Raw genomic sequence first — 24,850 nt, 5'->3', positions numbered from 1 at the left:
CCTCTCACCCCAATTCCCCATTGGTCGTCTTGCTATTGACCTTTCAGATGACACAAACGTGCAGGACTGTGCTACATATATACGTTTCGAGCTGCAAAAACTGAAGAACTGGCATCCCGATTTACGGCGTAATCTTCAGGATGAGGACAAAACAGTTGAGGAGATCTTGGAACGTGCGAGTGGCTTGTTTATTTGGATCAGCACCATCTTTCGCTACATGAAGACAGCCAACGAGGATCCCATGAGGACGTTAGAGGCTTTGCTCGACACTGGTACCAAACGATCAAAGGTCCCTGCCGAGGGAATGATGGACCGCTTATATACAAGCATTTTGAAGAAGTGCAATTGGGAGGTTGAAGATTTTGCCCATGACTACCCAATCGTGATGGGAGCAATCTTTGTCGCACAGCAGCCTCTGTCCGTCACAGCCTGGGATGCAATTTTGTCACCTTTCCTCAAGTCTCATGTCCGGTATTCGTTGGCTGAACTTGCTCCTCTGCTCTCAGGAGTTGAGGATTCTCACTTTCCGGTTCGCATCTTACACCAATCTTTCCGCGACTTCATTGTCGATCGGATCGATCCCCCATCAATCAGCCCTCGTTGCATCCCAGTAGATGCAGGGATGGAGAATGCCAGAGTTGCCCTGCGATGTACCGAGATTCTGAACCAGGATCTTTGCTTTGTAAAGGGCTTAGGACTGATTGAAAACTTGTCCGAAAAAGACGAGCTGCCGCTCATTCCCTCGGAGGAGTTATCCGAGCACTCTCATTACGCACGTTGCCATATTATGCATCACCTCAGTGGAGTCCAGGAACCATCAGAGGAGCTGGATGGGTCAGTTGGCGTGTTTCTCAGTCAGCAAGCAACTCGCTGGGTGGAAGCTTGTGTGAGGATGGAGGGCTACATTAGTATCTCGTTACTCCCTGAGTGGGCTAAGGTGTGCTTTGTCGATTGTGTTAATGGAACTACCTAACTACCCCATGATCTTTCAGTTGGCTGTTGGCCACAAGTCACAAAGTGCTGTCTGCACACTGGCCAGTGTGCTTGTCCAGCTTGTATGGAATTTGCTTTTTTTTGCAAGATTCCAGGAGGCATATGAGGCAGCAAATGATTCCGTCGTACTTTGCCGTTACCTTTTTTTGGTGGACTTGGGATCCTACTCCCCGGATTTGGCTAAGTCACTTGTGGCTCTTTATTTGACCCTCTCCAAACTCGGACGGCACTCGGAGGCGCTCCCATTCATTGAAGAAGCCGTGAAACTCCGGCGCCAGCTGGTTGCTGTTCACCCAGGATCATACACCCCGGATTTGGCCATGTCACTCAACAATCTATATTTTGCTCTTTCCAAACTCGGACGGCACTCGGAGGCGCTCCCATTCATCGAAGAAAGCATCAACCTCTACCGCCAGCTGGTCGCTGTTCACCCCGGATCGTACACCCCGAATTTGGCTACGTCACTCAACAATCTATTTTCTGCTCTTTCCAATCTCGGACGGCACTCGGAGGCGCTCCCATTCATCGAAGAAGCCGTCAACCTCTACCGCCAGCTGGTCGCTGTTCATCCAGGATCATACACCCCGAATTTGGCCGCAGCACTTGAGAATCTGAGTGGCGCTCTTTCCAATCTCGGACGGCACTCGGAGGCGCTCCCATTCATCGAAGAAGCCGTGAAACTCCGGCGCCAGCTGGTTGCTGTTCACCCCGGATCGTACACCCCGAATTTGGCTACGTCACTCAACAATCTATATTTTGCTCTTTCCAATCTCGGACGGCACTCGGAGGCGCTCCCATTCATCGAAGAAGCCATGAAACTCCAGCGCCAGCTGGTTGCTGTTCATCCAGGATCATACACCCCGAATTTGGCTGCGTCACTCAACAATCTATATTTTGCTCTTTCCAATCTCGGACGGCACTCGGAGGCGCTCCCATTCATCGAAGAAAGCGTCAACCTCTACCGCCAGCTGGTTGCTGTTCACCCAGGATCATACACCCCGGATTTGGCCATGTCACTCAACAATCTATATTTTGCTCTTTCCGAACTCGGACGGCACTCGGAGGCGCTCCCATTCATCGAAGAAAGCGTCAACCTCTACCGCCAGCTGGTCGCTGTTCACCCAGGATCATACACCCCGGATTTGGCCATGTCACTCAACAATCTGTATGATGCTCTTTCCAATCTTGGACAGCACTCGGAGGCGCTCCCATTCATCGAAGAAGCCGTGAAACTCTGGCGCCAGCTGGTTGCTGTTCACCCAGGATCATACACCCCGGATTTGGCTACGTCACTCAACAATCTATATTTTGCTCTTTCCAATCTCGGACGGCACTCGGAGGCGCTCCCATTCATCGAAGAAGGCGTCAAACTCCGGCGCCAGCTGGTTGAAATCAACCCAGGAGCATACGCCACACGGTTTGCCAATTCACTCAGGCATCTTCGCAACGCTCTTTCCAATCTCGGACGTGATTCCGAGGCACAAATGGTCCACAGTTAAGCTCGTGGCTTCTTTCATTTCCCCTTGTCATTGCGTTCCCAACTTTGCTACCTGCTCATGGTGAACACTAACAAATCCAACCTCAATTTTTTTATTGGACACTTGGATAAAGTAATTACAACCGCTACACACCATGACAGATCACGGTCGCAACTTATAATCTCAATATGAAGGATACTCGTTTCTTTATCTAACACATTCTGCTTCCCGTCGCTCATCACTGATGTACTGGTCCATGTTTCTGCAGACCATCGTAAGCGATGACGTTGAGGTTTGATGGGTGATGAATGTTGATGCAACGAAAAGACCCAATCGGCAGGTTGACATTGTCCGATGTATCATGAGGGGGGGGGGTGTGGAAGTCGAGAACTGTACTAGTGAATCTAGCTCAACTGTGCCGTGGCTTCCAATGCGTAAGGGACCCAACAAGCTTCGATTCGAGACTATTATCTCGACAACAATACACATTACTGTCGAATAGATTATTACTATGTGCGTTCGAAAGGAGCTGGAAATCCGCAGTGTGTGAGACCAATTGGTTGTGATGTCATCAAGAGTGGCGAGCTTGAGCATATCGGACTCGACTCGGCGACTTGCCGGCCACCCCATGCCTTTGCTCTCAACCTCTGCTTCGGAGACACGCCCATCTCATCCCACCCACCTGTTGCCCCCAACCCTCCTCGCATTCTTAGGCGGCACAAGCTTTCCTCATGCCCGATCATTCCGTCGAAGCAATTGTTGATCAGCGAATCATTTCTTGCCGTGCCTCCATATGTAGTTGTCTGGTGTTCCCATGCACCTTCGTGCCATCATCTGAAGTCTAATTCTGATTCATTCAGACGATTACGAAGGCTAGCAAGATCATGCCTCAGTAAAGATATAAGGCAGGAGCGGAGGGAGTGTGTGAGGCCAGAATTGCATGAGGCAGAGCCGCATTGCTTATAAGTCCATGAATTCCACACGAAAATATACGCATGTGAAAGAAACCCATATTTGACTCGGATAGCCCAGGAAGACGTCACGATAACCTACGGCAGAAGCCACCGGCTGTACCACCCGTCCGGCCGGATCAGGACCCTTCCGCTCTTACAAGGTTCCTCACTTTCGATTCAAGTCACCGTCACCAATGAACAGATAACGAGAGGGTGTACTACGGAGGCAAAGGAAAACAACCGGGGAAAGTGTTCTATGTATAAGACATGGAGATCGGTTTTCGAGGGTTGATAGGCGCTCCGAGTCACCATAAGCTTGCGGCGCGATCGCTAGTCCTCAAGCCATGCCAAGAGAATTCTTGTTCTGCCGTTGGATTTGTGTTCCGGCGCCAAGAAAAAGCTGGAGTATGAAGTGGGGTAAATTCAAATTGAATTTCCAAAAAGGCAATTGTATTACTAGTTTTGAAATCTGTTCCTCGTGCACGTCTGGCACGCTTTCCACGGCCCAAGTTCCTCTACAAAGTAAGAAGGCCATCCTGCAGGCCCACCGGAAACCGGTCGCTATCCAAATGCTCGGGGGGGTGTCAACGAACTCTTCTTCGGGGGGAACCTGTGTTTGAGTCAGGGTGGGTGTCAATGTCACCGGGGGGAGGGCACCTCCTTGGTGAGGTGATTGCAGTGGCGAGTTCAGGATTATCGTGCTGGAGGTTATCGAGTAGGCGGAGCGGACGACTTGTTAGACTGGAGTGAGGGGGATTGAAGTTGCCGGAGCGGCATAATCCAAAGGCCTCAACACTACTAAGTATCAGTGTGTGCGGGGTAAAAATTTTGAGACTTACTTTCCGAATTCTGTCATGGCGTTACATGCGTGGACCAACGTCAAGTTCTGTATCGATCTTTACATTGCATAGCTCAATACCATTTTTTAACTGAGGATACACCACCTTGGCAGAAGCTGTCCGCTGAGACCGAGCGCGCACTGAATTCTGACATCGCAAAGTCGACAGAGACCCGCCTGGAACTCATGATATGATCCAAGGGTAGTCGTCGTACACTCCTGCAGGGGGTCGAGTGAGAGGCGATGCTTGCAAGCTTGCAAGCTTGCAAGCTTGGAAATAAGAGACTAGGATATTCTTGATGAACGATTTCATTGCATCGATGTTAGCCCAATATGAGTCGTTCCCAAATATTTTCCAAGATGACAAAACCAAGGTCCATTGCTTCATTATAACACGGAGCATCTCGTGAAGGAAGACTGAAAGTAGTTCCCCCCTTGAAGATCCCCTGAAAAGGCAGAAGGTTCACCCCATTGAGCACGAAAACACGCTTTTCATCATGGTCAACAGACTTGACGAGGTCCCCTTTTGTTCATACGTTGGACTTTGTTGATAGATCGCTTGGGTCTGATCAGAGCTCGCACGTAGATTGCTCGGTATTGCATACTGGCGCACAGAATAGGCCTGGCGGGAGTGAGGAATGAATTTTTTTGGTCAGCATCTGGGAAGCACGTGTCGTTACGCCACCATCAAAATTCCAGTTCATCTCATCCCTGAGAAATCTTCGAACTCATCCCATGCGCTTGCAGAAAATACACACCTATCCTTCTTCACTACTGTCCTCAGAATCTCTGGCTGGGCATGCTGGATTTGGGCAAGGATAATTTCCACGGAGTTTATGAACGGTATCCAATGTGGCGCCTGCCTGTCCGATGCTCGTCAATATTAATGTTTCTTTGATCGCTGCTATATATTGTGTTTGGATATGACATGATTGACCGGTTCGTTAAGCCCTCATACTTCATACTCACAAATATGCCTTTCTTTGTGGCATTCCCCGCCCGGAGAATTTCCCTTCAATCTTGCCACCTCTGACAATGTTGCTTCGGACTGGCAACATATGCGGACCCGTATGATCAATCCATCTTCGGCCCTCAATGAGCCAAAGAGCCTCCTGCTCGCGCCTCTCATTATTGTAGCCAGACCCATCTGCCACCCGGCGACTGATGCGGCGACTTTTGAAAAATTATCGTCCAGAAAAATAGGGTGGATCCAGTTTGTCGCCTTCGCAATCCTGCGCAGTCGCTGCTGAACTAGTTGGATTACATTCATCTGATCGGAAGTAACCTTTGTTCCTGCTTTCTGCTTCAACCACTCCCCCGATCTGGCGTTTTGGTTCGCAATGTTTCAGCGATGGAAATCGTAGCGTTGCATGGCTCCATCTTCACCGTTCAATGCCATACTTTGAATCTGCTGACAATGTCTATCTATCAGGGTAACGTCAGTGCAAAGAACTTGCTTAACCATACCTTCAACTTCTCATGTTCCCTTTTTTCAGTTTATCTCGACGACGCTGCTCTCTCTCTGGCCAGCGCTTGCCCCCTCTCCTTCCATTTTCTCGCTTCCAGTCGGGAAACAGCACGGGGCCTCCTCACTCCGCTCACCAATGCTCTCAGATTCCGCCAACTGCTGTCGTTCGTATTCTCCCGGACTCACACGACGAAAAAAAAAAGCGCAGCAATCCGGTGGGATCTAGTTCACGCTTAACAGCCTTCTGTCCGCCACTGATTAGCTTTAGTTGTGAGTGTGCAGTTGTAAGGTTTGCTTTTTGGACTTATACGTGACTCGCATAATCTGCAAACGAATCTGTGATATGCAATTACTTGAACGTGCAGTACCCATTTTCAATTCCCTAGATCCTCGATCTTATAATTCGGCGTTAAATGCATGGTTGACTCACTGCAGCCCGGCTGCACGTCCCACCCTTTGCTAATGTACCATAAGTTAGCGCAGGTGCTAATCTACATTGCTGTCGAAGTCGCTGTCGTCTGTGACCGAGAAAGGAATGGATGAATGAAAAAATGCAGCCACAGTCTGTCACATCATTCACCTCCGTCAGGCTAGAAAAGACAGCATCACCAGTGACTCTCCCAGGAAAGGACAACCTCAATGGAGAATTAGTCACCAGATCTAGCCCTATTCGCCCGCAAAAAAAAATCCATAAATTAAGAATGTATACTTTCCTACTTATATACTTCAGAAAGGTCGCGCCTCCAATGGCTCCCCTAGCCCATTACTACCCACCTCGCCCCATCATCCACTCCACTCCCACTGACATCCCCCAAACTTCAACCTTACTCAGAAACTCATATATACAAAAACGCCTGTCTTATTAAATAACAAGACACCATCATCCACCCTCAAATTCACGACCGCTGCAACAATTCCAGGACTTCCAAAAAAGGGCCATTCCCGATCAGCAGTTGACCCTACGACGATAAACGCTACACTAAAGATTGACAGATGTCACGGATTCGAAACAGTAGCTCCACATTCTATGTGCTCAGAGTGCCAATTGGCTACATGGAGCATGCTGGTGGGAAGAAAGATGAAGATGGACGATCATTATTCAACGAAGGGAGAAAGCGCAAAAGAAAGAAGAAAAGAAAAATACCGAATGTTCAAAGTACCCATACAAGAAAGCAGACTCTGAGTGAATTAGAGCTACTAGACTTCAGATGATGGCACGAAGAAGGTGGAGACAAAGGGGAAAAACCAGACAAGTATATATGGAGGGTGGCGGGGAATGATTCGCTGGTCGGCAATTGCTTCAACGGAATGATCAGGTAGGCATGAGTGTGCCTCCTAAGAATGCGAGGAGTGTCGGGGGAAAACAGGTGGGTGGGACGAGACGAGACGAGTGTGCCTTGGAAGCAGAGGTTTGAGATCCAAGATACGGGGTTGTCAGGAATGCGACGAGTTCGCCAAGGCGAGTCCGATGCGCTCAAGTCCGCCACTCTTGGTGGCATCACAACCAATCGGTCTCACATACTTCGGACTTTCAGCTCCCTTCAAACGCACATAGTAATAATTTATTCGACAGGAATATTGTTTGTCGAGATACTGGTCTCAAATTGAAGCTCGTTGTGTCCCTTATTGGAGCCCAAGTCACCCCGCAGTTGAGCTATCTTCACTAGTCCTCGACTTCCACATCCATTGCGATACATCGAACCTGTCGATTGGGTCTTAGCATTGCATCAACATTCATCACCCATCAAATCTCGACCTCGTCGCTTGCGATGGTATGTAGAAACATGGGGCAGCACATCGGTGATGAGCGACGGGAAGGAAAAAGCGTTAGATAAAGAAATGAGTATCCTTCGCATTGAGATTACAAGCTGCGACCGTGATCTGTCAAGGGTGTAGCGGCCGTAATTACTTATCCATAGTGTTCAATAAAAAAAAGGAACCACGGGCTCAACTGTGGACCATTTGTGCCTCGGAATCACGTCCAAGATTGGAAAGAGCGTTGCGAAGATTCCTGAGTGAATTGGCAAATTGTGGGGTGTATGCTCCTGGGTTGATTTCAACCAGCTGGCGCTGGATCTTGATGCCTTCTTCAATGAATGGGAGCGCCTCCGAGTGCCGTCCGAGTTTGGAAAGAGCAGAATATAGATTGTTGAGTGACATGGCCAAATCTGGGGTGAACGATCCTGGGTGAGCAGCAACCAACTGGCGGTAGAGGTTGACGCTTTCTTCGATGAATGGGAGTGCCTCCGAGTGACGTCCGAGATTGGAAAGAGCAAGGTATAGACTGTTGAGTGAGATGGCCAAATCTGGGGTGTATGATCCCGGGTGAACAGCAACCAGCTGGCGGTAGAGGCTGACACTTTCTTCGATGAATGGGAGCACCTCCGAGTGCCGTCCGAGATTGGAAAGAGCGTCACTCAGATTGTCGAGTGAGATGGCCAAATCCGGGGTGTATGATCCCGGGTGAACAGCAACCAGCTGGTGGTAGAGGTTGACGCTTTCTTCGATGAATGGGAGCGCCTCCGAGTGTCGTCCGAGATTGGAAAGAGCGTCACTCAGATTGTCGAGTGAGATGGCCAAATCCGGGGTGTATGATCCCGGGTGAACAGCAACCAGCTGCGGTAGAGGTTGACGCTTTCTTCGATGAATGGGAGCGCCTCCGAGTGCCGTCCGAGTTTGGAAAGTGCAGAATATAGATTGTTGAGTGACATTGCCAAATTCGAGGTATATGATCCCGGATGAACTGCGACTAGCTGGCGGTAGAGATTGATGCTTTCTTCGATGAATGGGAGCGCCTCCGAGTGCCGTCCGAGATTGGAAAGAGCAAGGTATAGATTGTTGAGTGAGATGGCCAAATTCGGGGTGTATGATCCCGGATGAACTGCAACTAGCTGGCGCCGGAGTTTGACACTTTCTTCGATGAATTGGAGCGCCTCCGAGTGCCGTCCGAGGTTGGAAAAAGCAAAATATAGATTGTTGAGTGACATGGCCAAATCCGGGGTGTATGATCCTGGGTGAACAGCAACCAGCTGGTGGTGGAGGTTGACACTTTCTTCGATGAATGGGAGCGCCTCCGAGTGCCGTCCGAGTTTGGAAAGAGCGCCATATAGATTATTGAGTGAAATGGCCAAATCTGCGGTGTACGATCCTGGGTGAACAGCAACCAGCTGCCGGTAGAGGTTGACGCTTTCTTCGATGAATGGGAGTGCCTCCGAGTGCCGTCCGAGTTGGGAAAGAGCAAGGTATAGATTGCTGAGTGATATGGCCAAATCAGCGGTGTATGATCCCGGGTGAGCAGCAACTAGCTGGTGGCAGATGCTGACGCTTTCTTCGATGAATGGGAGTGCCTCCGAGTGCCGTCCGAGATCGGAAAGAGCGTTATATAGATTACTGAGTGACATGGCCAAATTCGGGGTGTATGTTCCCGGATGAACTGTGACTAGCTGGCGCCGCAGTTTGACGCTTTCTTCAATGAATGGGAGTGCCTCCGAGTGCCGTCCAAGTTTGAAAAGGGCCAAATAAAGAGCCCCAAGCGACTCGGCTAAATCCGGGGAGTAGGACCCTGAGTCCACCAAAAGAAGGTAACGGCAGAGTACAACAGAATCATTTGCTGCCTCATATGCCTCCTGGAATCTTGCAAAAAAAATCAAATTATCTACAAGCCGGACAAGCACACTGGCCAGCGTGCTAACAGCGCCTTTTGACCTCTGGCCAACAGCCAACCGAAAGATCATGAGGCAGTTAGGTAGTTTCATTAACACAATTGACAAAGCACACCTTAGCCCACTCAGGGAGTAACGAGATACTAATGCAGCCCTCCATCCTCACACAGGCTTCCACCCAGCGAGTTGCTTGCTGACTGAAAAACACCCCAACTGACGCATCCAGCTCCTCTGATGGTTCCTGGACTCCACTGAGGTGATGGACAATGTGGCGACATGCATAACGAGAGTGCTCGGATGACTCCTCTGAGGGAATGAGTGGCAGCTCGACTTCTTCAGACAACTTTTCAATCAGTCCTAAGCCCTTTACAGAGCAAAGATCCTGGTTCAGAATCTCGGCACATCGCAGGGCAACTCTGGCATTCCCCGTCCCTACGTCTACTGGAATGCAACGAGGGTTGATTGATGGAGGAACAATCCGATCGACAATGAAGTCGCGGAACGATTGGTGTAAGATGCGAACAGGAAAGTGAGAATCCTCAACTCCTGAGAGCAGAGGAGCAAGTTCAGCCAACGAATATCGAACAAGAGACGTGAGGAAAGGTGACAAAATTGCATCCCAGGCTGTGATGGACAGAGGCTGCTGTGCGACAAAGATTGCTCCCATCACGATTGGGTAGTCATGAACAAAATCTTCATCTTCCCAATCGCACTTCTTCAGAATGCTTGTATATAAGCGGTCCATCATTCCCTCGGCAGGGGCCTTTGATCGTTTGGCGCAAGTGTCGAGCAAGCCCTCTAACGTCTTCATGGGATCCTTGTTGGCTGTCTTCATGTAGCGAAAGATGGTGCTGATCCAAATAAACAAGCCACTCGCACGTTCCAAGATCTCCTGAATTGTTTTATCCTCGTCCTGAAGATGTAAATTAGGATGCCAATTTTTCAGCTTTTGCAGCTCGAAGCGTATATATGTAGCACAGTCCTGCACATTTGTGTCATCCGAGAGGTCAATAGCGAGACGACCGATAGGGAATTGGAGTGAGAGGGCGCGTTTAACAAGATCAGTATGTCTCGATGTGATAAAGAATTTTATGGACGATGGCAGCCTAGGCACTTCCTCCCGAAGAATATCGGCCAAGGACTCAAACACTTCTTTGTCACATTCATCTAAGGCGTCGATGATAACCACCATGGGACAGTCAGGAGGTGGAGGTTTATGGAGGAGAGGCAAAGCCACCAAATACTTAAATTGCTTCGCGAGTAGGGCCGTTGAGAGGGAGGGGTCCTCTCGGAGAGCAGAGATGATGAGAGTGCGGTAAACGGGTCATGGTCTGCTAGAGTTCGAGCAATGCTGCTGAATAGAAAATCGGGCCGCGACCGTTCTCCCGCTTTGAAGAAAAAGTGCAGTAACAATGTAATGTCTACCTCACCAGCACATCGTTCGGCTATCGTGAGTGCAATTGAAGTCTTGCCGGCACCAGCCACAGCAGTCAGTAGCATTAGCCGGTTCTCACTCTCCCCAGTGTTGCGACACCATGTCATGATACGCTCCGTGAGATCAATCCTAGTCCCTTCTAGGCACACCTGGGTGAAATCATCATGGGCGATATGGGGGTATCGGAGACTATCGAGGATTTTGTCGTCCTGTTGACGACGTTCTATGGCCGCTAATTTGGCACCACCTATTAGATTCGTCCTAAGCTGCATCGGCCGAAGTCAGGATGGTTATGGAACGTATACTGTTAAGGAAAGCTACCTGAAATGACGCCAATGCTTTATCAAAATCTTTCTTTAGGCCGTCGATTCTTCCTGGGTCTCTCAAGTAGGACAGTACATTTAGGACAGCCGGTCGTTTCTCTACTTTTTTCAGTCTTCGTTCGATTTCGGACTTAATCATCTGTAGCGCCCTGAGTCTTGGTGTAAGTAACGATATCAAATACCAACGAAAACAAAACACAACTTACCTATCGAGCTTTGTGACGCTCTCCACCCACGGCTTTGCCTCTTCCGCCGACGCATCATAGGATTTTATGGCTGAAACCACATCGGCCATGGTGTCGACCACGTATTTCCCAAAATCAGTCCATTCCTTCTTGTTGTCCTTGAACTTCTACACGGCGTGAACTTTCATTCATGACCAGGCAAAAAAAATTATTGCCAACCTTAACCTCATCGAGGATGGAGAGTGCACCGCCAGTTGCCATCATTAGAGGGGGACACCAACTGGCTGTAGCATTGACGACCTTGAGAATTGGGATCGCGGTGTCAACTCCCTCCACGAGGAGATCATCGATCTTCTGCCTAAGAGCTTCAGCCTTTTGCTGCACTGACATGGTCGGTAGCGGACAAGATGAGGGGGGGGAAGGAGCTTTGGGTGGCACGCGACGCACGTGTGGGCCCCACACCGACTCAGAGCCACGAGACCTCTCTCTGGTTATGGAAGCATAGCATATACCGATAGCATACGGACATCTAATCCAATATCGGCGGCGAATTCCATGTAGTCCGCACGGTGGCATGACTTGGACTAGTTAAGTAACCGGGACGGATGACATTAAGCCCTGGCTTATCTACTGCGAGAGAAGAGCTGTGAGTGTGCATGCGAACTTGATATGACCTGGATGCTTCTGGGACATCTCGATTCACTGCTTCAGCGTTATCCCTTGACTTGGCGTGATGACGTAACGCACAATCAAGATCAGGAAGATTATATTGGGTCCAGGCCGTTGCGCGTATCACCGCAAGTTGAATGCAATGGTATGTTGATGAGGATAAACATTGCGGGATTTAAACTAGAGTGCGTGCCTTCGCACGCGCTGACCTGCACTGCTTTTCAACACCCTAGTCAGTTGTACAGAAAAAAGTGAACCATGATTAAATCATTATTCCACACAAAAAGAGTGCATAGATGTTCTATGCTCAGGAGAGATCCCGAATCATGGCATCGGGCTATGTCAAGTGTGTGGAGACAATAGCGGAAGTGTTCCGGATAATAGGAAACAAATAGGAAAATGGGGAGCAGAAAGAGGACATCAGGACAGCGACTTGGGGGGGGACAAGTGTACAAATGAGGATAAGACAAGCGCACTGAAAATTGGTCAATAGTATCAACTAATAAATCTCCTTCCCTTGCCCAAAGCGCCCATGCGGCAGGGCAAGCGGGGGTGCAGCAGCAGTGGGGGGGTTGGACCAAGAGCTGCGCAGTTGGGCATGTGTCTGCTGCATCCCTTCAAGAATGGGCCGCATCGCAGGCTGACATGCCAATTCATGAGTACGACACAGTATTTTAGCAGATGCAGGCTGTGGCTGTGTCATCGGACGCAGCCTAGCACGACGAGTAAGGCAGGTAGGGGTGCAGATACAAGTAAGGGGAATTTTGGCCAGGTAAGCGCTGGGCGCGCATTCAGGTGTGCTTGGACTAAGCGCTGACATTGCGAAGGGCAGAGTTCTTCATATTAACTCCTGAAGTAGTTGGGCATTCACCCCTAAACTCGGTACGTGGATAGATCTAATTCTCCTCTACCAAAAGAGCCCAAAATCAAGCCTCAGAGATTCGTAGGTGACGCTCACGTTGGGTTTTGCCAATCTCACTTGATTTTCAGCGTGACTCACTTGATTTGTCTACCAATTGTACGTTATAAATATAAAAGTCACAAGGTCATGAAACCTAAATGGAAAATGAACACGTCAGCACAAGTGGCAGAAATGGCGTAATTTCACCCGGACGGCTGTGCAGGTAATACAATGCGGAATACAACACGTAAGCAAAAGTGGCACGTTTTACATAATTATGGGGGAGGCAGAGTGACCTGCAGTGCAGGTAATCAGGGCGAATAAACCAAAGGCGCACGAATTGAGTTGGAACACTGACACATTGCTACCATTCGGCCCGTCAAGAACGATTACACTCTATCTGCCATTGGACGTCATTCTACCTAACCCCAAAATTGTCCTCCGGAAATCAATCGCGTCACTATTAACAATACAATGGTCGACGAACCCCAGCAAGCATGCGCAAACCTATTCGCGACATGGGTGTAAATGTTCGCAAAATATGAAACATTCTTCACTCTATCAATGGGAGGGAGTGGAGGCAATCTCTTTCGGTAAAAGGCTTGCAGAATAAAATGCGGCGAGTGTGACGAAGGATAGGACGAGGTAAACGGCGTAGCCTCCGAGAATATCATGTTTAACGGAGAATGCGAATAGACTGTTTGCGGCTGCAGGGCCAAATGCTCGAGTGAAGCTAATGACGGTTTGTGCGGCTCCGTTGACAGTCCCGAGATGCTGTGGAGAGGGAGAAGCACTGGTGATGAATAAGAAAATGGTGACTAAGGCAGAACGGTGATCGGAGGTGGAGGTGAGACGGAAATCTACCGAGAGAAGAGAGGGTTTTCTTACCTCCACCCATTTCAAACATGGCCCACGGTATAGTGATCAAGACAATCCCAATCCATAGCCATCTCGACGTTCCATTCTCGGGCGTCGTGTGTTTGACCCACAAATGAACCATCGGGAACGCCAAAAACACCAGCAGTGAGCAAGAAAGACATGACATTAGTAACTTCCTCGGCCCCAACCATCGAACGAGTCTCGCCAAAAGCAAAGCCTGGGACCCACCCAGAAGCAGTCCCAAGCTTGCATTCGCTAGGGCCACTTTTTCTGGAGGAAGGTTCAGTCCCCCTGACGAGATGGGGACAGCTAGGTATACGGAGAACATGCCGAACATTGCGATGTCTAGGATCGCGGCCAACGCGTAGTTGAGGATTGCGATGATGACTGGGCGGGTAAGAGCTTCTTTCAATGTGGGTGCTTTCGGAGTAGGAGCCGCCCCGACTTGATGCTGGTTGCTGCATGTGCTACTAGCTGGGAAAGTCCCGTATGGTGTCGATGGCGCATCAGGCTCCTTCGTCTTTAAGGTCTACGCAGTGGAATTAGAAAGTGTGTCACTGTTAACGGGAACCGGCACACCTCGTTTAGGAAGAAAAGTGCGGATAGGAATGCAGTTGCTATTGCTGAAGAAACAACGAAACAGGGGAGGAAAAACGGGTGTTTTGACCAGAATGCGTTTCCGAATAGTCTAGGAAATTTATCTTGGGGATGTTGAAGCGTTCCTCCAATCAGGGCAGCTGTCAAGTGATGTGGGTACAACATAGTTTTCGATGATTCCCCAAGAACTAACCAGAAGTGGCACCTACAAGCCAAGCAAAGGGGAAGACGGCAAGTGCTGTTGGCCTATTTGTGTCATCCGTCAATTCAGCCAGCACTGTTTTCGTTACTCCAATGTTTCCATTCAGTAGTCCTGACATTCCTCGACTAATGACTACTCCTGGGTATGTTGTAGACATTCCGAAGCAGAGCATTGAGAGGCATGTCCCAGAAAGCCCAATCAGAAGGACAGGCTTCCTGCCGATCCTATCTGATAATCTACCCCAGTGAAGAACAGCACAACCTTAAGAACATAGGGAGTCGCGCGTCAGCTTCGAAGAGATTATATAGTGTGAAAAGAAATGATACCTTGACAGAAGAAGAAAAGGGATTCCTATCATTATAAATTGGACGTAGCTCGAACAAGCCATGGATAAAGTCCTACTTACAATGAATCCCACGTAATATCCTGTCAGTTTTGTATCTCCCTTAGTGACATCCAGTTCGTTCACCAACTAGGTGGCACCATAAAACCCATCCGATGTGCGTCAGCTGCCCGAGAATATCTCCGATTCGGTAAAAACTCACCTTGGCGACGAATGGGAATATCGTCTGTGAAGCTAGCGGCTCGACTAGCAAGGTCATCACGACTATTATCACTTGACCCCACGGTACTGGTGTTATCTTTGGAGGATCCGTTGACGATCGACCACCCGAAACGGGAGATGTGGTCTGATTTCCCAGTAACGGGGATTCTTCACGTTGGCTGTCTGTATCATCCTCCATATCGTTGCTCTGGTGGTGAACGGTGGGGGATCAGCTGGTGTCCGGGTGTCCTGGGGCTCACGGTCGGGTGGAGTTTACGCGTGGGATCCTCCGTGAATCGGGATTTTATAATTAACTCCCGCGCTTCAGCACAGGACCGCGAGAAGGCGCGCGTGCTTGGAGTTTCCGTCGTAGCGTTTATGACTACAGGCGGCTATTCTCAGTATTTGATGGCTCGCACTGCCCGGTGTATTTGTCCCGAGGTTGCGCCGCGCGTCAATGTGTATCATACTATATGTATCGTTGCACAAATAATCTTGGCATGTCGCGGCTCGATATCTCCAACACGTACGAAACCTCGAGACTCTGGTTATCTGATAAAGTCGTAGCTGCTCAGGGAAGCGCACGGGTCTTCGGAATAAATACATGAAAATAAAGTAAGAAATAACAAAAAAATCAGTCCACCCGTCCACCTTCGCCGGGGCAAAACCTAGATCATGCTCCATTGGCAAGTCCCACTTTACAGGTAAAATGGAGACTCGATATTGGTGTTGGATGAACAAGCCATGACGACGTGTCGGTACACGTATCAGTTACGTACATGTACTGATATGGTACCCATGTGTTACATGTTTCACCGTTGACTGCGCTCCACATGCAGCGCTTATGCGCATCTTATTCCTTTATTAGGTCTGGCTCATACCATGTTATTCTTATACCCCTGTGCGGCTACAATGTTACAAGTGTGAGATCTTCCCCCGTTTGAGTATCCCCGCTGGTGAAGGAAACTGTGCGTGCCACCTATCGCGGCAAAACACCCTCAGGATGTCCATCCTTTGCATTCAGGGTAGATACGTCTCCGACTTCAGTATGCCCCGTGTGTGTGGCAAGACCTGCCCCCGAAGTTTTGACTCGCCTCGAAGCGGAACCATGCAAGGTCAAGCAACAGCTTGACAAGGGCTGGATATTCTGTGACTTTTGTGTCGAACAACCGAGGAACCCCCGAATTCATATCATATCAGTCCCGAACGAGCATATGGGTGCCTCCGTGCTGGCTTTGTAGGCTGCTACCACCGTTTCCGAAATCCCCGAACCGTACTCCCGGCAACCTCGACCTCGGTACCAAGTCCTCTCTGAGCATTTAGGATCTGGGCCTTCACACGCATCTATTGTATTTGCGATAGACAGAACAACGGCAGGAGGAATACGAGCGGAAGAGGAGATCGATTTAAAGGGAACGCTCTTTTCCAAACATTGACACTTCACTTGTGTCCCATATCAGACTCTAGCCCCAGGACGAATATTGATCCAAAGGCATTGTTGGATGTAGTGCAGCCAAAAACACCTAAATGTCAAAGTCCTAACAAGGGACTGAGAAATGACTAACGTATTACAAGCGTACAAACAAAGTTGGTATCCACAATCAAAAGGATCCAAGGCAAAGAGAATTATTCTAGGCAGTACATGGATATATTGTCATCCTGAAACCGCACCACGAACAGTGTGGAGTTTTAACAGTCTATCATTAGCATTGGAAAATTTAGTTAGACGGTGTAATCAAGAAGAACGCAAGGAAGCTTACTCGGGAAACTCCCCATTTCGCTTTGGATCAGCTCTTCGCTTCTCCATGAACTTCCGAGTTTTTCTCTCGGGTCTGCGGGGAAGTATTTTGAGCTCGATCCCGGATCCGGGAACAAACGCGTTGACTCACTGCACAACAATCACTGGTACGGCGAACGGCTCACACAATATCTTCAATGGACCCAGGTCAATAATCCTTTCCCACATTCAATGGATTCTTGAAATAAATCCTCACCGGGATACACTTCCCATTCCTGGTGCACCAAGGGCTGCGCCCCATACTTTGAGGGTGCTCCGTGGCCCTCTTGTGCCAACAACTAATGAATCGGGCCGATAGAGAGCGATGAGACGCTCGATGGTCTCAGTAATCTTCCCTGCAATGAACTCCACGATTACTGAAAGCTGTGAAAGCGTGTGAATATGTATCTGGAAAAATGGGATCAGAAGAGGAAAGAAATACACTTCTGCCCTCATACGCAGTGTTTTTTTCTAGAACCAGTCTCATGAGTTCCTTTGCCTCATCTCTCAGGTCCTCATGCGACTGTTTCTCTGGATTGAGATGAGTTAGTATCCGGATAAGCGATCATTGCAGAAACTGACATACGTAAATCTTCAGGGTCAAACCCTCTTACAACAATAAGCTCATCTCCATCTTGAACCAATGAATCCATGGCCCAATCGAGCGCTTGCATTCCAGAGCTGTCTGCACTGGCGGCGCAAAGAAACACGCGCGTATTTCTCGATTTGTGATATCCTTCCGATGCAGCCTAATTCCAAACATCTCGGAAGTCAGTGCCATCGAAATTTAATTTAGTTGGTTCGAATGGTCGATGTCCGTTCGCAAGACTTGTAAACGTGCCATCGATGCCAAGAAGTGGAGCGGAAGAAAAGGGCCATTGGACGATTCTGATTGCCAAGCAAACGGGATCACGCCCTTAGAAACTGATTCCTTACCTGGAGGGTGTAACTGAACATAGTTGCATCGCCGGGAGTGTTGTTCTCGAAGGTGTCAAAGGATACTTTATTCGTGTATCCTGGTGGGTTGAACGATGAGGAACTCATGGGATGAAGCATCCCCACCCCGGTGGTGTGAGGTGGAGAGGTATCTGAGGCAGGCAATTTGGAGTCATCAGAAGGCGAAGGGGATAAGGGTTGAGATGTAGAGACATTGAGGTAGTCGGGGGAGTTGACATCCACGGATGGAGACGTGAGTTTAGATGAATCCCGCTTCAATGCTGGTCTGAGAATAGGAGAAAAATTGTGAGGTGTATAACCTTCTCTCGGGGAAGACATGCTGTATATCTTAGCCGCGATCGTCACCGAGTTCTATGGCTGTGTCGCGTGACCGGTTTTGGGCTTGAACTGCTAATAAATACATTAAAAATACGGTACAACCACCATGGCAACCTCAATGGCCATCCTCTAAATATCTATCCCAAAAGCCTGGGGTCCCATTATTCGGTGCTGCAAACCTTTCTATGCCAAGGAGACGGCAAACAAGTCCATATATCTCCACGTTTTCGAACCCTTCTATAATCATAGGATCTTTCTGCTCATCCAAATTAGTGTGTCGGTCTAGCATAGCACTGCTCGGGCTTCTTGGGAAGTAGTCACGGAATCCCCCAAATCGCTTCTTGCGCATTCGGGTTGCGAATGGTCCATCAGCAACAAAGAATGCATGCATAGATGATTCGTCATTGTCATAGCCATGGTTCTGGTTCGTGCAGATGAACGTATTGAACAACCAATGAGAGTTGAGAATGCTTACTCCTTTAGGTTTATAATTCCCTGCCATTACTACTTCGTGTTCATGGTGGTTCGTGATGGCCCAGCCGATGTGAGGCACAATCCAAAGCGGCGCAATTCTGGGGTTCCTGTCGGGATTGAAGTGGTAGCGAGCTGGCATGGATTTGGCAGTGTATACGTTAATTGCTGGGGGATTTGAAGTTGCGGGATTCGACGAAAGCAAACGCAATAGAACTTGCGTCAAATTCGAAGCCTTCGACATCCATAGGCCAACAGAGGGCCATCCTATTCCGTAAACACAGTCAGAAGGAAAGGCAAGCTCTGATGAGTTCAAACATACCGTCCTCGTGCTCAATCTCCGCCACCTGATCTTTCCCCATAACATCATCAAGATAGACGAGGCGCGTATTGCTTGTATTTGTCATTCCATGGTCGCTTACGAAGATGACGTCCACAATCTGTGTCAAATTCCTTTGCTTCAATGAGGCATGTATTGAGGCGGCAAACTTGTCCACATCGCCCAAGACGCTCTGACAACCAACCATCGTCTCGTAACTGTATGCGGATAAGAAATGCTCTCTTACATTGACAAGGTTGGACTCTGGACCGGCCTTGTGTCCAACTTGATCCAAATGGGGCTCGTACGCTAACGGCAAGAGAATTTAGGGACACCAATCCACGTCAGACAAAGCGCAGAGAGCACCTAAAATCAGCTGAGGTCGCTTCTCGAGCGGAAGATCAATCCATTCCATTATTTGGTCGTGCTTTTCCTGCAACGGGACGTGGTCCTTCCAGAAAAGCAATCAGAACACTCGGAGTAGAGAGGATTTGCATATAACGCACCCTCCACGGTACCATGTATGTTGGCGAGATTCCTCGTATTGTCTTCAGCGGCCCCGGCCACATTAGGTTGGCTGTAGTTAATCCTGCCTTTGATACTGTTTCCCATATCTGGTATGCCAATCATCAGGGCCTGATTCAAGTCTGGACATAAGCTGAAGACTTACTGGTTCTCCCCACCACCAAGAGGCGTTGTAAACCGTGTTGGAGTCTGCGTAATGGAAAGACGTATTCGTGATGGGATCGTAGAAGTTCTATAGGAAGCAATCTGCACAGCGGATCGTGCGGCCAAGCGAACCGCGACTGACATTAGCCACTACAATGAACAATCGGTAAGACTTTCAGCCCTTGAAGGTATTATCGTGGCACGAACCCATTCCGTGGGATTCCGCGTATAGCCCTGTCCTGAAAGAGTTTGAGCGCGGATATGATGGAACAATAATCTAATGTCTACATTATTGACCAATGGTTTCTGCGTCACCATACTTATGGTCAGGCTCTGCTAGAGTCGGGGCGAGATGACATACGGAAATGTGAGAGTCTATATGTGTCGGGCGGGTCATCGGTCAGGTACTCCGATTGTGCAAGCGAAAGGGGAACGAACGGGAAACACAGGTTTCAAAAATTTAGCTCGCAAGCCTTGGTGACTAATGTTGAGCAAGTGAGGAGTGAGCCCGCGTTCTACATAGTCGGCTCTGGCGGAGAGGAATGATCAGATGGAAGGAACACTTTGTCACACGTTACACTCACCTCAAACCGTCAATGGACACCATAAGGACAGTTCTGCGGAAGAACTGCGTCCCATTCCAGAGCCTCAGATCATGCTCTACGGGCATCCCAATATTGTGATGCGATTTTTGAGGCAGGAATGCAGGAATCACCAGGAAGACGACGAATGCAGCCGCCAGGAAGGTCAATCCAAGTACCCTAGACGTTCGAGACAGCTCTGGGGCCCTATCTGCCCGGAGTCGCTTCTGACGAAGTTTGTGACTTTGCTTTAGCTCTGACTTCCCAACAGACTCAGGGAGGAGGCTTTGCCCCTCAGTTATGGTGATATCATCTTCGTCCTCCTCCTCTATCTGAGCCCTGGAGGTCTTAAGAGACGGAAGCCTCATGCTAGTTTGCATGACTCCAACACCTCCCTGATGTGGGACCTTGCTTCAGAGTGCAGGAGCGAGAACAAGCTTGCAAACAGACAAAATTCAATGTCACGAATAAAAATTCTTCCCACGCTCATGGTACCCAACTTTGACGGGCCGAGGGCGTTCTTCATCAGCGTTTCTTTTAGGCAACGCACTGCAGGAGTCTATGCACCAGGATCATGTGGCGGCAGCTCACGGTTCCAGCGTGAAAATATCGACCATTGAAGGAACTTCAAGTTGCCTGCTGTCGACGACGAGGCGCAATGCAAGGCGGAAATGCTTTGGACACGTGTCATGAGATATATAGCAGAAGGTTACCCGTGGTTTGCGAAGTCGTTTACCCCGCCTGTTGACCCCTTGGGACTCTCGCACCAAGAAAAAGGGACGGTGCGTATTCGGGGAAATTGAATAAATTCCTCCAACCAATCGGAAGGTCCCTAGGCTTCGACCCCAGGCATAGCTCCTCCTGCAGGAATGAACTTGAATGACACGACAGCATATGCCTATGATTCAAGGAACGGAAATCCGGGAAACAACAGAGCGACGCTATACCACGACGCCATCGACTCCTTTGATCCTTCGCATCAAAGACGCCACTCGGGTAGACATTCTGCTTTTCACAATCCATATTATGGTCGCTCTGGGAATTACTACCATAATGCTGGTAGAAACCCAGAACCCACCACTGTTGAGCAACCGTCCAATCCAGACATCCACAATTCCGGCCACGGCCACTTTCTCAATCGTCAGTCCAGAACAAGCGGGTGGGTGACTCTCGCCATTAAGGCCCTATCACCGAGCCCTCATGGATTTTCACTCCAGACATGAGCGAAATTATCAGGAGCCACATGGAGATATCTCTTCCCGTCGGCACAGTCGCTACTCGTCGAGATACAGCGGCTCTTCTTCGAACCTAGGAAGTTCGACAAGCTATCTATCTTTTGAGCGAGATGACCCTGCTCGCTTCCACAGCAGAACTAATAGCGTGAATACATACCCCAGCGAGTACGATACCGCCGTTCCTGAGTAAGAAACCATCGTGGTTGGTTAGTAGGACTGCGCTAGATTAATATTTTCACGTTAGATCAAGGACCAGTCATTCCTCTCAGAGCGATTGGCACTCATACGATGACGGGGACGATGTATTATATCGGGGTGATCGTACACAATCCTACAGGAACGAGTATGACGACAACCGAAGTGTACCATCGACCTATTTCAGTGGGGGCTCTTACACTAGTCACCAACCCTACCAGCAAAGCCCCAGTCGCAGCCCATCAAACGGTTACTATCATTCACCGTCTGTACCGGACAGTCATTCAAGGTCGAGTGCGCAACAGTGAGTGAACGAGCTGTCCGTGCTGTAATTCCCTTGCTCCAACCTTAGATTGCTGAACGACAGGACACCAACCGAATATTACTATGACACTCATGATAGAAGGTTCAAACGTAGCCGTTATCTACCCGGAGCCTATTTCGATGAATACGATTCTGATTCAACGTTCGAGGATGGATGTGGTGCAGCCAACATTGCAACAACAACACCTGTATTGGACGCCGATGTACACACCGAAGGATACAGTACCTCGGACGAAGGTGTAAGTGATACAGATATATCAGAGACGGACAATTCCAGCGATGGTGACTACAGTGATGATGAGGATGATTATGGCAGAGATCGATACTATAACGATCGTGCTTACTACAGCGATGAGGACGATGATGATGATGATTTGTATGGCGAGCCGGGATACGACGGTTATGGATATTGGAACGATTATTACAACGATTTCCGGGGTCGCTCATACTGAGCAGGTGGTTTTGGATGTCGGCCCATGGCCAATAAAGCAGCTTTGCAGACAAAATGAAATAGTTGCTCTTGACACGCGAATGCTCCTACACTGGCAAGTCATCTTGGATCGCAGTTGGTTACAATGTCCCGGCCCGACAATCCTACAATCTTTCGTGAGGGCGTTTGAGGACCCCTCAAACGTGTTCGCTTGACAAGTGCCGCAAAGATGGTTTGAGATTCGAGGACAGCACGCTGAAATCTAGCGCGCATCTACGTAGCTTCCTTTTCCAAGATTGCTGAGTCGAATAGCCGGACTTGTGACGATCCGTGGGTGTATAACCTTTCCTCGCCAGCGTCCAGCACAAGGCAACGTGGTTCGAACGTTTGACTCTGTGTCTTTTGATGAAAAGAGGAGGAACGATAACAAAAAATCAGAGCCAAATCATTTTCCCGCAAAATATGACCCAGAGTCCTGGTTGACTACCATGAATTGTGATTGAAACAATCGCTATATCTGAGGACCGTGGAGCAGGGTATAACAATCACTAATCATATCGGAGAACGTAAAACTGGTCATTGCCAGGAAAGCTGGCGTCCGTGTCGGCAAAGAATACGCCGCTACGAAAACAGGGCCAACTTTGCAAAGAGACACAAACGTGTGATTCCTCCTCCAATGCAAAGAGCAAAGTTGACCGCTCGAAATTAGGGTTCGCGGAAGGAAGGCGCTGGGAACCAACTCGCATGTGCCAAGATAGGCTGTCATTACCAGCACTTGATCCTTCCAAGGCTCTTCCAGGTCGCTCAAATGCAACTTGAACCGGTACGAATAAGTCCGGTTCAATCAGGCAAACGAGATCGTCCGGGAGAGAGTGGGATGGCCGGTAGTCACAAAGTACTTGGAATCGAGCCTGCAACTGTAACAAGGCTGTATTCCCTTGAATGCTGTCATACAGCTCTGGGGAGGGGTCGAGCTTCTGAATTAGGAGTAAGAGATACCTTTCGTCTCCTCGAACGAGAATGTACACAACGTCGCTCCGGGAAGGGTGTGGCCGAGCGCAGTCTATGTGATCGATACTGAATTCGACGATGTCGGGATCACCAGCATCAAAGGGAGGGATACTGAGTCCATAGGTGTGGACGGGTGCTGATCCACCATTCATACTGGGGAATGATGGCGGAAGCATATGTGAATTGTCAAGTGCTTGTTGAGGTGGCAAAACAAATTGGTAAACATGTGACAGATCGCCTGTGATGCCATAGAGCGCCAGTGGCTGAAGCCACATTCGACTAGACTGCGATTCGGATAAGTCAAGTGTTTGAGGAGATCCTGCGCAAGTGTACCTCAAAGTTTGGTGTGTCCACTTTGACCACAGAATGGGCACGCCAATCCCATATAAGCCACCAATCATCAGCATCCCAACGGACACCGACCATGTTGCATTCCATGAATGTCCTGACGTGTTGATCCCCTCGCTCACGGGGGATACAAAGGTAGTTCAGCCTCGATATAGTAGGGGACGTCGAGTAGGAGAAACCCCAAGTGACAGACACTATCTCCATCACTCTAGGTGGCTATTTAGTCCAAATCCATGACGTCGCTTGAATTATAGAGGGGAAACTTACAAAAACCCAATGATCTCAAATCCAATAAGAACTACTGTGCGTCGATTCTGTGGGTCCGCTTCATGAATAACCGTGTAGATACTGTCTACCAACTGATTATCATGGTCGATTATCAGGCTCGCCGTGGGTGTGATATGATGATCGAAGTCTGCTGCGGAGTTTCTGTAAATGACGCTGTTAGCCGAATTGAGATCCCAGCAGTACACCCGGTAATGAGTGCCATCCCAGGCACAACCAATAGCCCAACGTCCCCCTGGGACCAGGAATGCATGTGGGTTTGAGCTTGGCTCCCATCCTCTGGTAGGAAAGTCAGGCCCTGGATCAACGCGTATTGATTTGGTAGTCAAGTTCACGGGTCTTTTCAGCACGAGATCCCGATATAGCCGTAAGGGACGACTGGCCAGACGCTTGAGCCCTTCCATCGACATCATCTCCAGTGGAAATGTAGACCGATCGATGCACTCCTTTTCAATCAAGCGATGTACGAGGCTAATCCATAACGCTCGGTTTCCATAAATTTCACAATATAGGGACTTGCATGTCTATAAGTGAATTTCATACGCCTGTCGCTGACGATGACGAATGATTGCGCACCAAACCGAGCATCACTAGTTCCCTCACATCCAAGGAGTATAGAATGATAAGAACAACGTCGGATGGCACTTCATGGAGAAGTCTCATAGAAGGCGACGTTCTGACCCCAAGAGTAGTATTAAGGCTAGGTGCCTCGAGATTGCGTTCGGTGTTCTACGCACAATAATCACCAGCCCTATTGGAAGAGATGTCGGAAGCGCGAGTCTAACTGGATTAAAGTGGCAGTC

General features: G+C 49.1%; 8 protein-coding genes across 8 annotated transcripts; 2 read left to right on the top strand and 6 right to left on the bottom strand.

Moving 5' to 3' along the window:
- Positions 1-1,133: 1,133 nt before the first annotated feature.
- Positions 1,134-2,800, top strand: EI90DRAFT_3039043 (uncharacterized protein). The gene has a single exon (XM_039058911.1). The coding sequence runs from the start codon at positions 1,314-1,316 to the stop codon at positions 2,490-2,492; it is 1,179 nt and encodes a 392-aa protein (XP_038920639.1). The 5' UTR covers positions 1,134-1,313; the 3' UTR covers positions 2,493-2,800.
- Positions 2,801-7,677: 4,877 nt separating this feature from the next.
- Positions 7,678-11,725, bottom strand: EI90DRAFT_3117849 (uncharacterized protein; the record flags this gene model as incomplete). Its single annotated transcript, XM_039063032.1, has 7 exons — positions 7,678-8,284; positions 8,344-9,437; positions 9,508-10,559; positions 10,637-11,093; positions 11,149-11,299; positions 11,357-11,502; positions 11,555-11,725. 7 exons carry the CDS (start codon positions 11,723-11,725, stop codon positions 7,678-7,680), a joined length of 3,678 nt encoding a protein of 1,225 aa, XP_038920638.1.
- Positions 11,726-13,101: 1,376 nt separating this feature from the next.
- EI90DRAFT_3151451 (major facilitator superfamily domain-containing protein) lies at positions 13,102-15,326 on the bottom strand (the record flags this gene model as incomplete). Its single annotated transcript, XM_039065724.1, has 7 exons — positions 13,102-13,723; positions 13,794-14,313; positions 14,364-14,521; positions 14,575-14,844; positions 14,910-14,934; positions 14,990-15,055; positions 15,129-15,326. 7 exons carry the CDS (start codon positions 15,324-15,326, stop codon positions 13,467-13,469), a joined length of 1,494 nt encoding a protein of 497 aa, XP_038920637.1. The 3' UTR covers positions 13,102-13,466.
- A 759-nt stretch (positions 15,327-16,085) lies between these two features.
- Positions 16,086-16,652, bottom strand: EI90DRAFT_3039006 (uncharacterized protein). Its single transcript, XM_039058910.1, is given in 6 exon segments — positions 16,086-16,147; positions 16,192-16,194; positions 16,228-16,471; positions 16,492-16,547; positions 16,572-16,586; positions 16,602-16,652. 3 exon segments carry the CDS (start codon positions 16,580-16,582, stop codon positions 16,314-16,316), a joined length of 225 nt encoding a protein of 74 aa, XP_038920636.1. The 5' UTR covers positions 16,583-16,586; positions 16,602-16,652; the 3' UTR covers positions 16,086-16,147; positions 16,192-16,194; positions 16,228-16,313.
- A 231-nt stretch (positions 16,653-16,883) lies between these two features.
- Positions 16,884-18,179, bottom strand: EI90DRAFT_3144170 (uncharacterized protein; the record flags this gene model as incomplete). Its single annotated transcript, XM_039065112.1, has 6 exons — positions 16,884-16,959; positions 17,031-17,057; positions 17,122-17,288; positions 17,347-17,435; positions 17,491-17,653; positions 17,841-18,179. 6 exons carry the CDS (start codon positions 18,177-18,179, stop codon positions 16,884-16,886), a joined length of 861 nt encoding a protein of 286 aa, XP_038920635.1.
- A 115-nt stretch (positions 18,180-18,294) lies between these two features.
- Positions 18,295-20,308, bottom strand: EI90DRAFT_3144169 (alkaline-phosphatase-like protein; the record flags this gene model as incomplete). Its single annotated transcript, XM_039065111.1, has 10 exons — positions 18,295-18,917; positions 18,973-19,162; positions 19,217-19,278; positions 19,336-19,420; positions 19,476-19,583; positions 19,640-19,726; positions 19,781-19,788; positions 19,846-19,915; positions 20,077-20,167; positions 20,223-20,308. The coding sequence occupies 10 exons, from the start codon at positions 20,306-20,308 to the stop codon at positions 18,295-18,297; spliced, it is 1,410 nt and encodes a 469-aa protein (XP_038920634.1).
- Positions 20,309-20,844: 536 nt separating this feature from the next.
- Positions 20,845-22,042, top strand: EI90DRAFT_2410518 (uncharacterized protein). Its single transcript, XM_039052983.1, has 3 exons — positions 20,845-21,378; positions 21,437-21,619; positions 21,699-22,042. The coding sequence occupies exons 1-3, from the start codon at positions 21,089-21,091 to the stop codon at positions 21,955-21,957; spliced, it is 732 nt and encodes a 243-aa protein (XP_038920633.1). The 5' UTR covers positions 20,845-21,088; the 3' UTR covers positions 21,958-22,042.
- A 1,557-nt stretch (positions 22,043-23,599) lies between these two features.
- Positions 23,600-24,847, bottom strand: EI90DRAFT_2410150 (uncharacterized protein). Its single transcript, XM_039052982.1, has 4 exons — positions 24,785-24,847; positions 24,624-24,723; positions 24,030-24,571; positions 23,600-23,970 (listed from the first exon to the last, which is right to left on the bottom strand). Exons 2-4 carry the CDS (start codon positions 24,708-24,710, stop codon positions 23,715-23,717), a joined length of 885 nt encoding a protein of 294 aa, XP_038920632.1. The 5' UTR covers positions 24,711-24,723; positions 24,785-24,847; the 3' UTR covers positions 23,600-23,714.
- Positions 24,848-24,850: the final 3 nt, after the last annotated feature.

This window comes from Cantharellus anzutake (genome assembly GCF_015039405.1).
Source record: "Cantharellus anzutake strain C23 chromosome Unknown EI90scaffold_7, whole genome shotgun sequence".
NCBI lineage: Eukaryota > Fungi > Basidiomycota > Agaricomycetes > Cantharellales > Hydnaceae > Cantharellus > Cantharellus anzutake.
The sequence above is the reverse complement of the archived record's forward strand: the minus strand, read 5'-3'. Positions and strand labels throughout refer to the sequence as shown.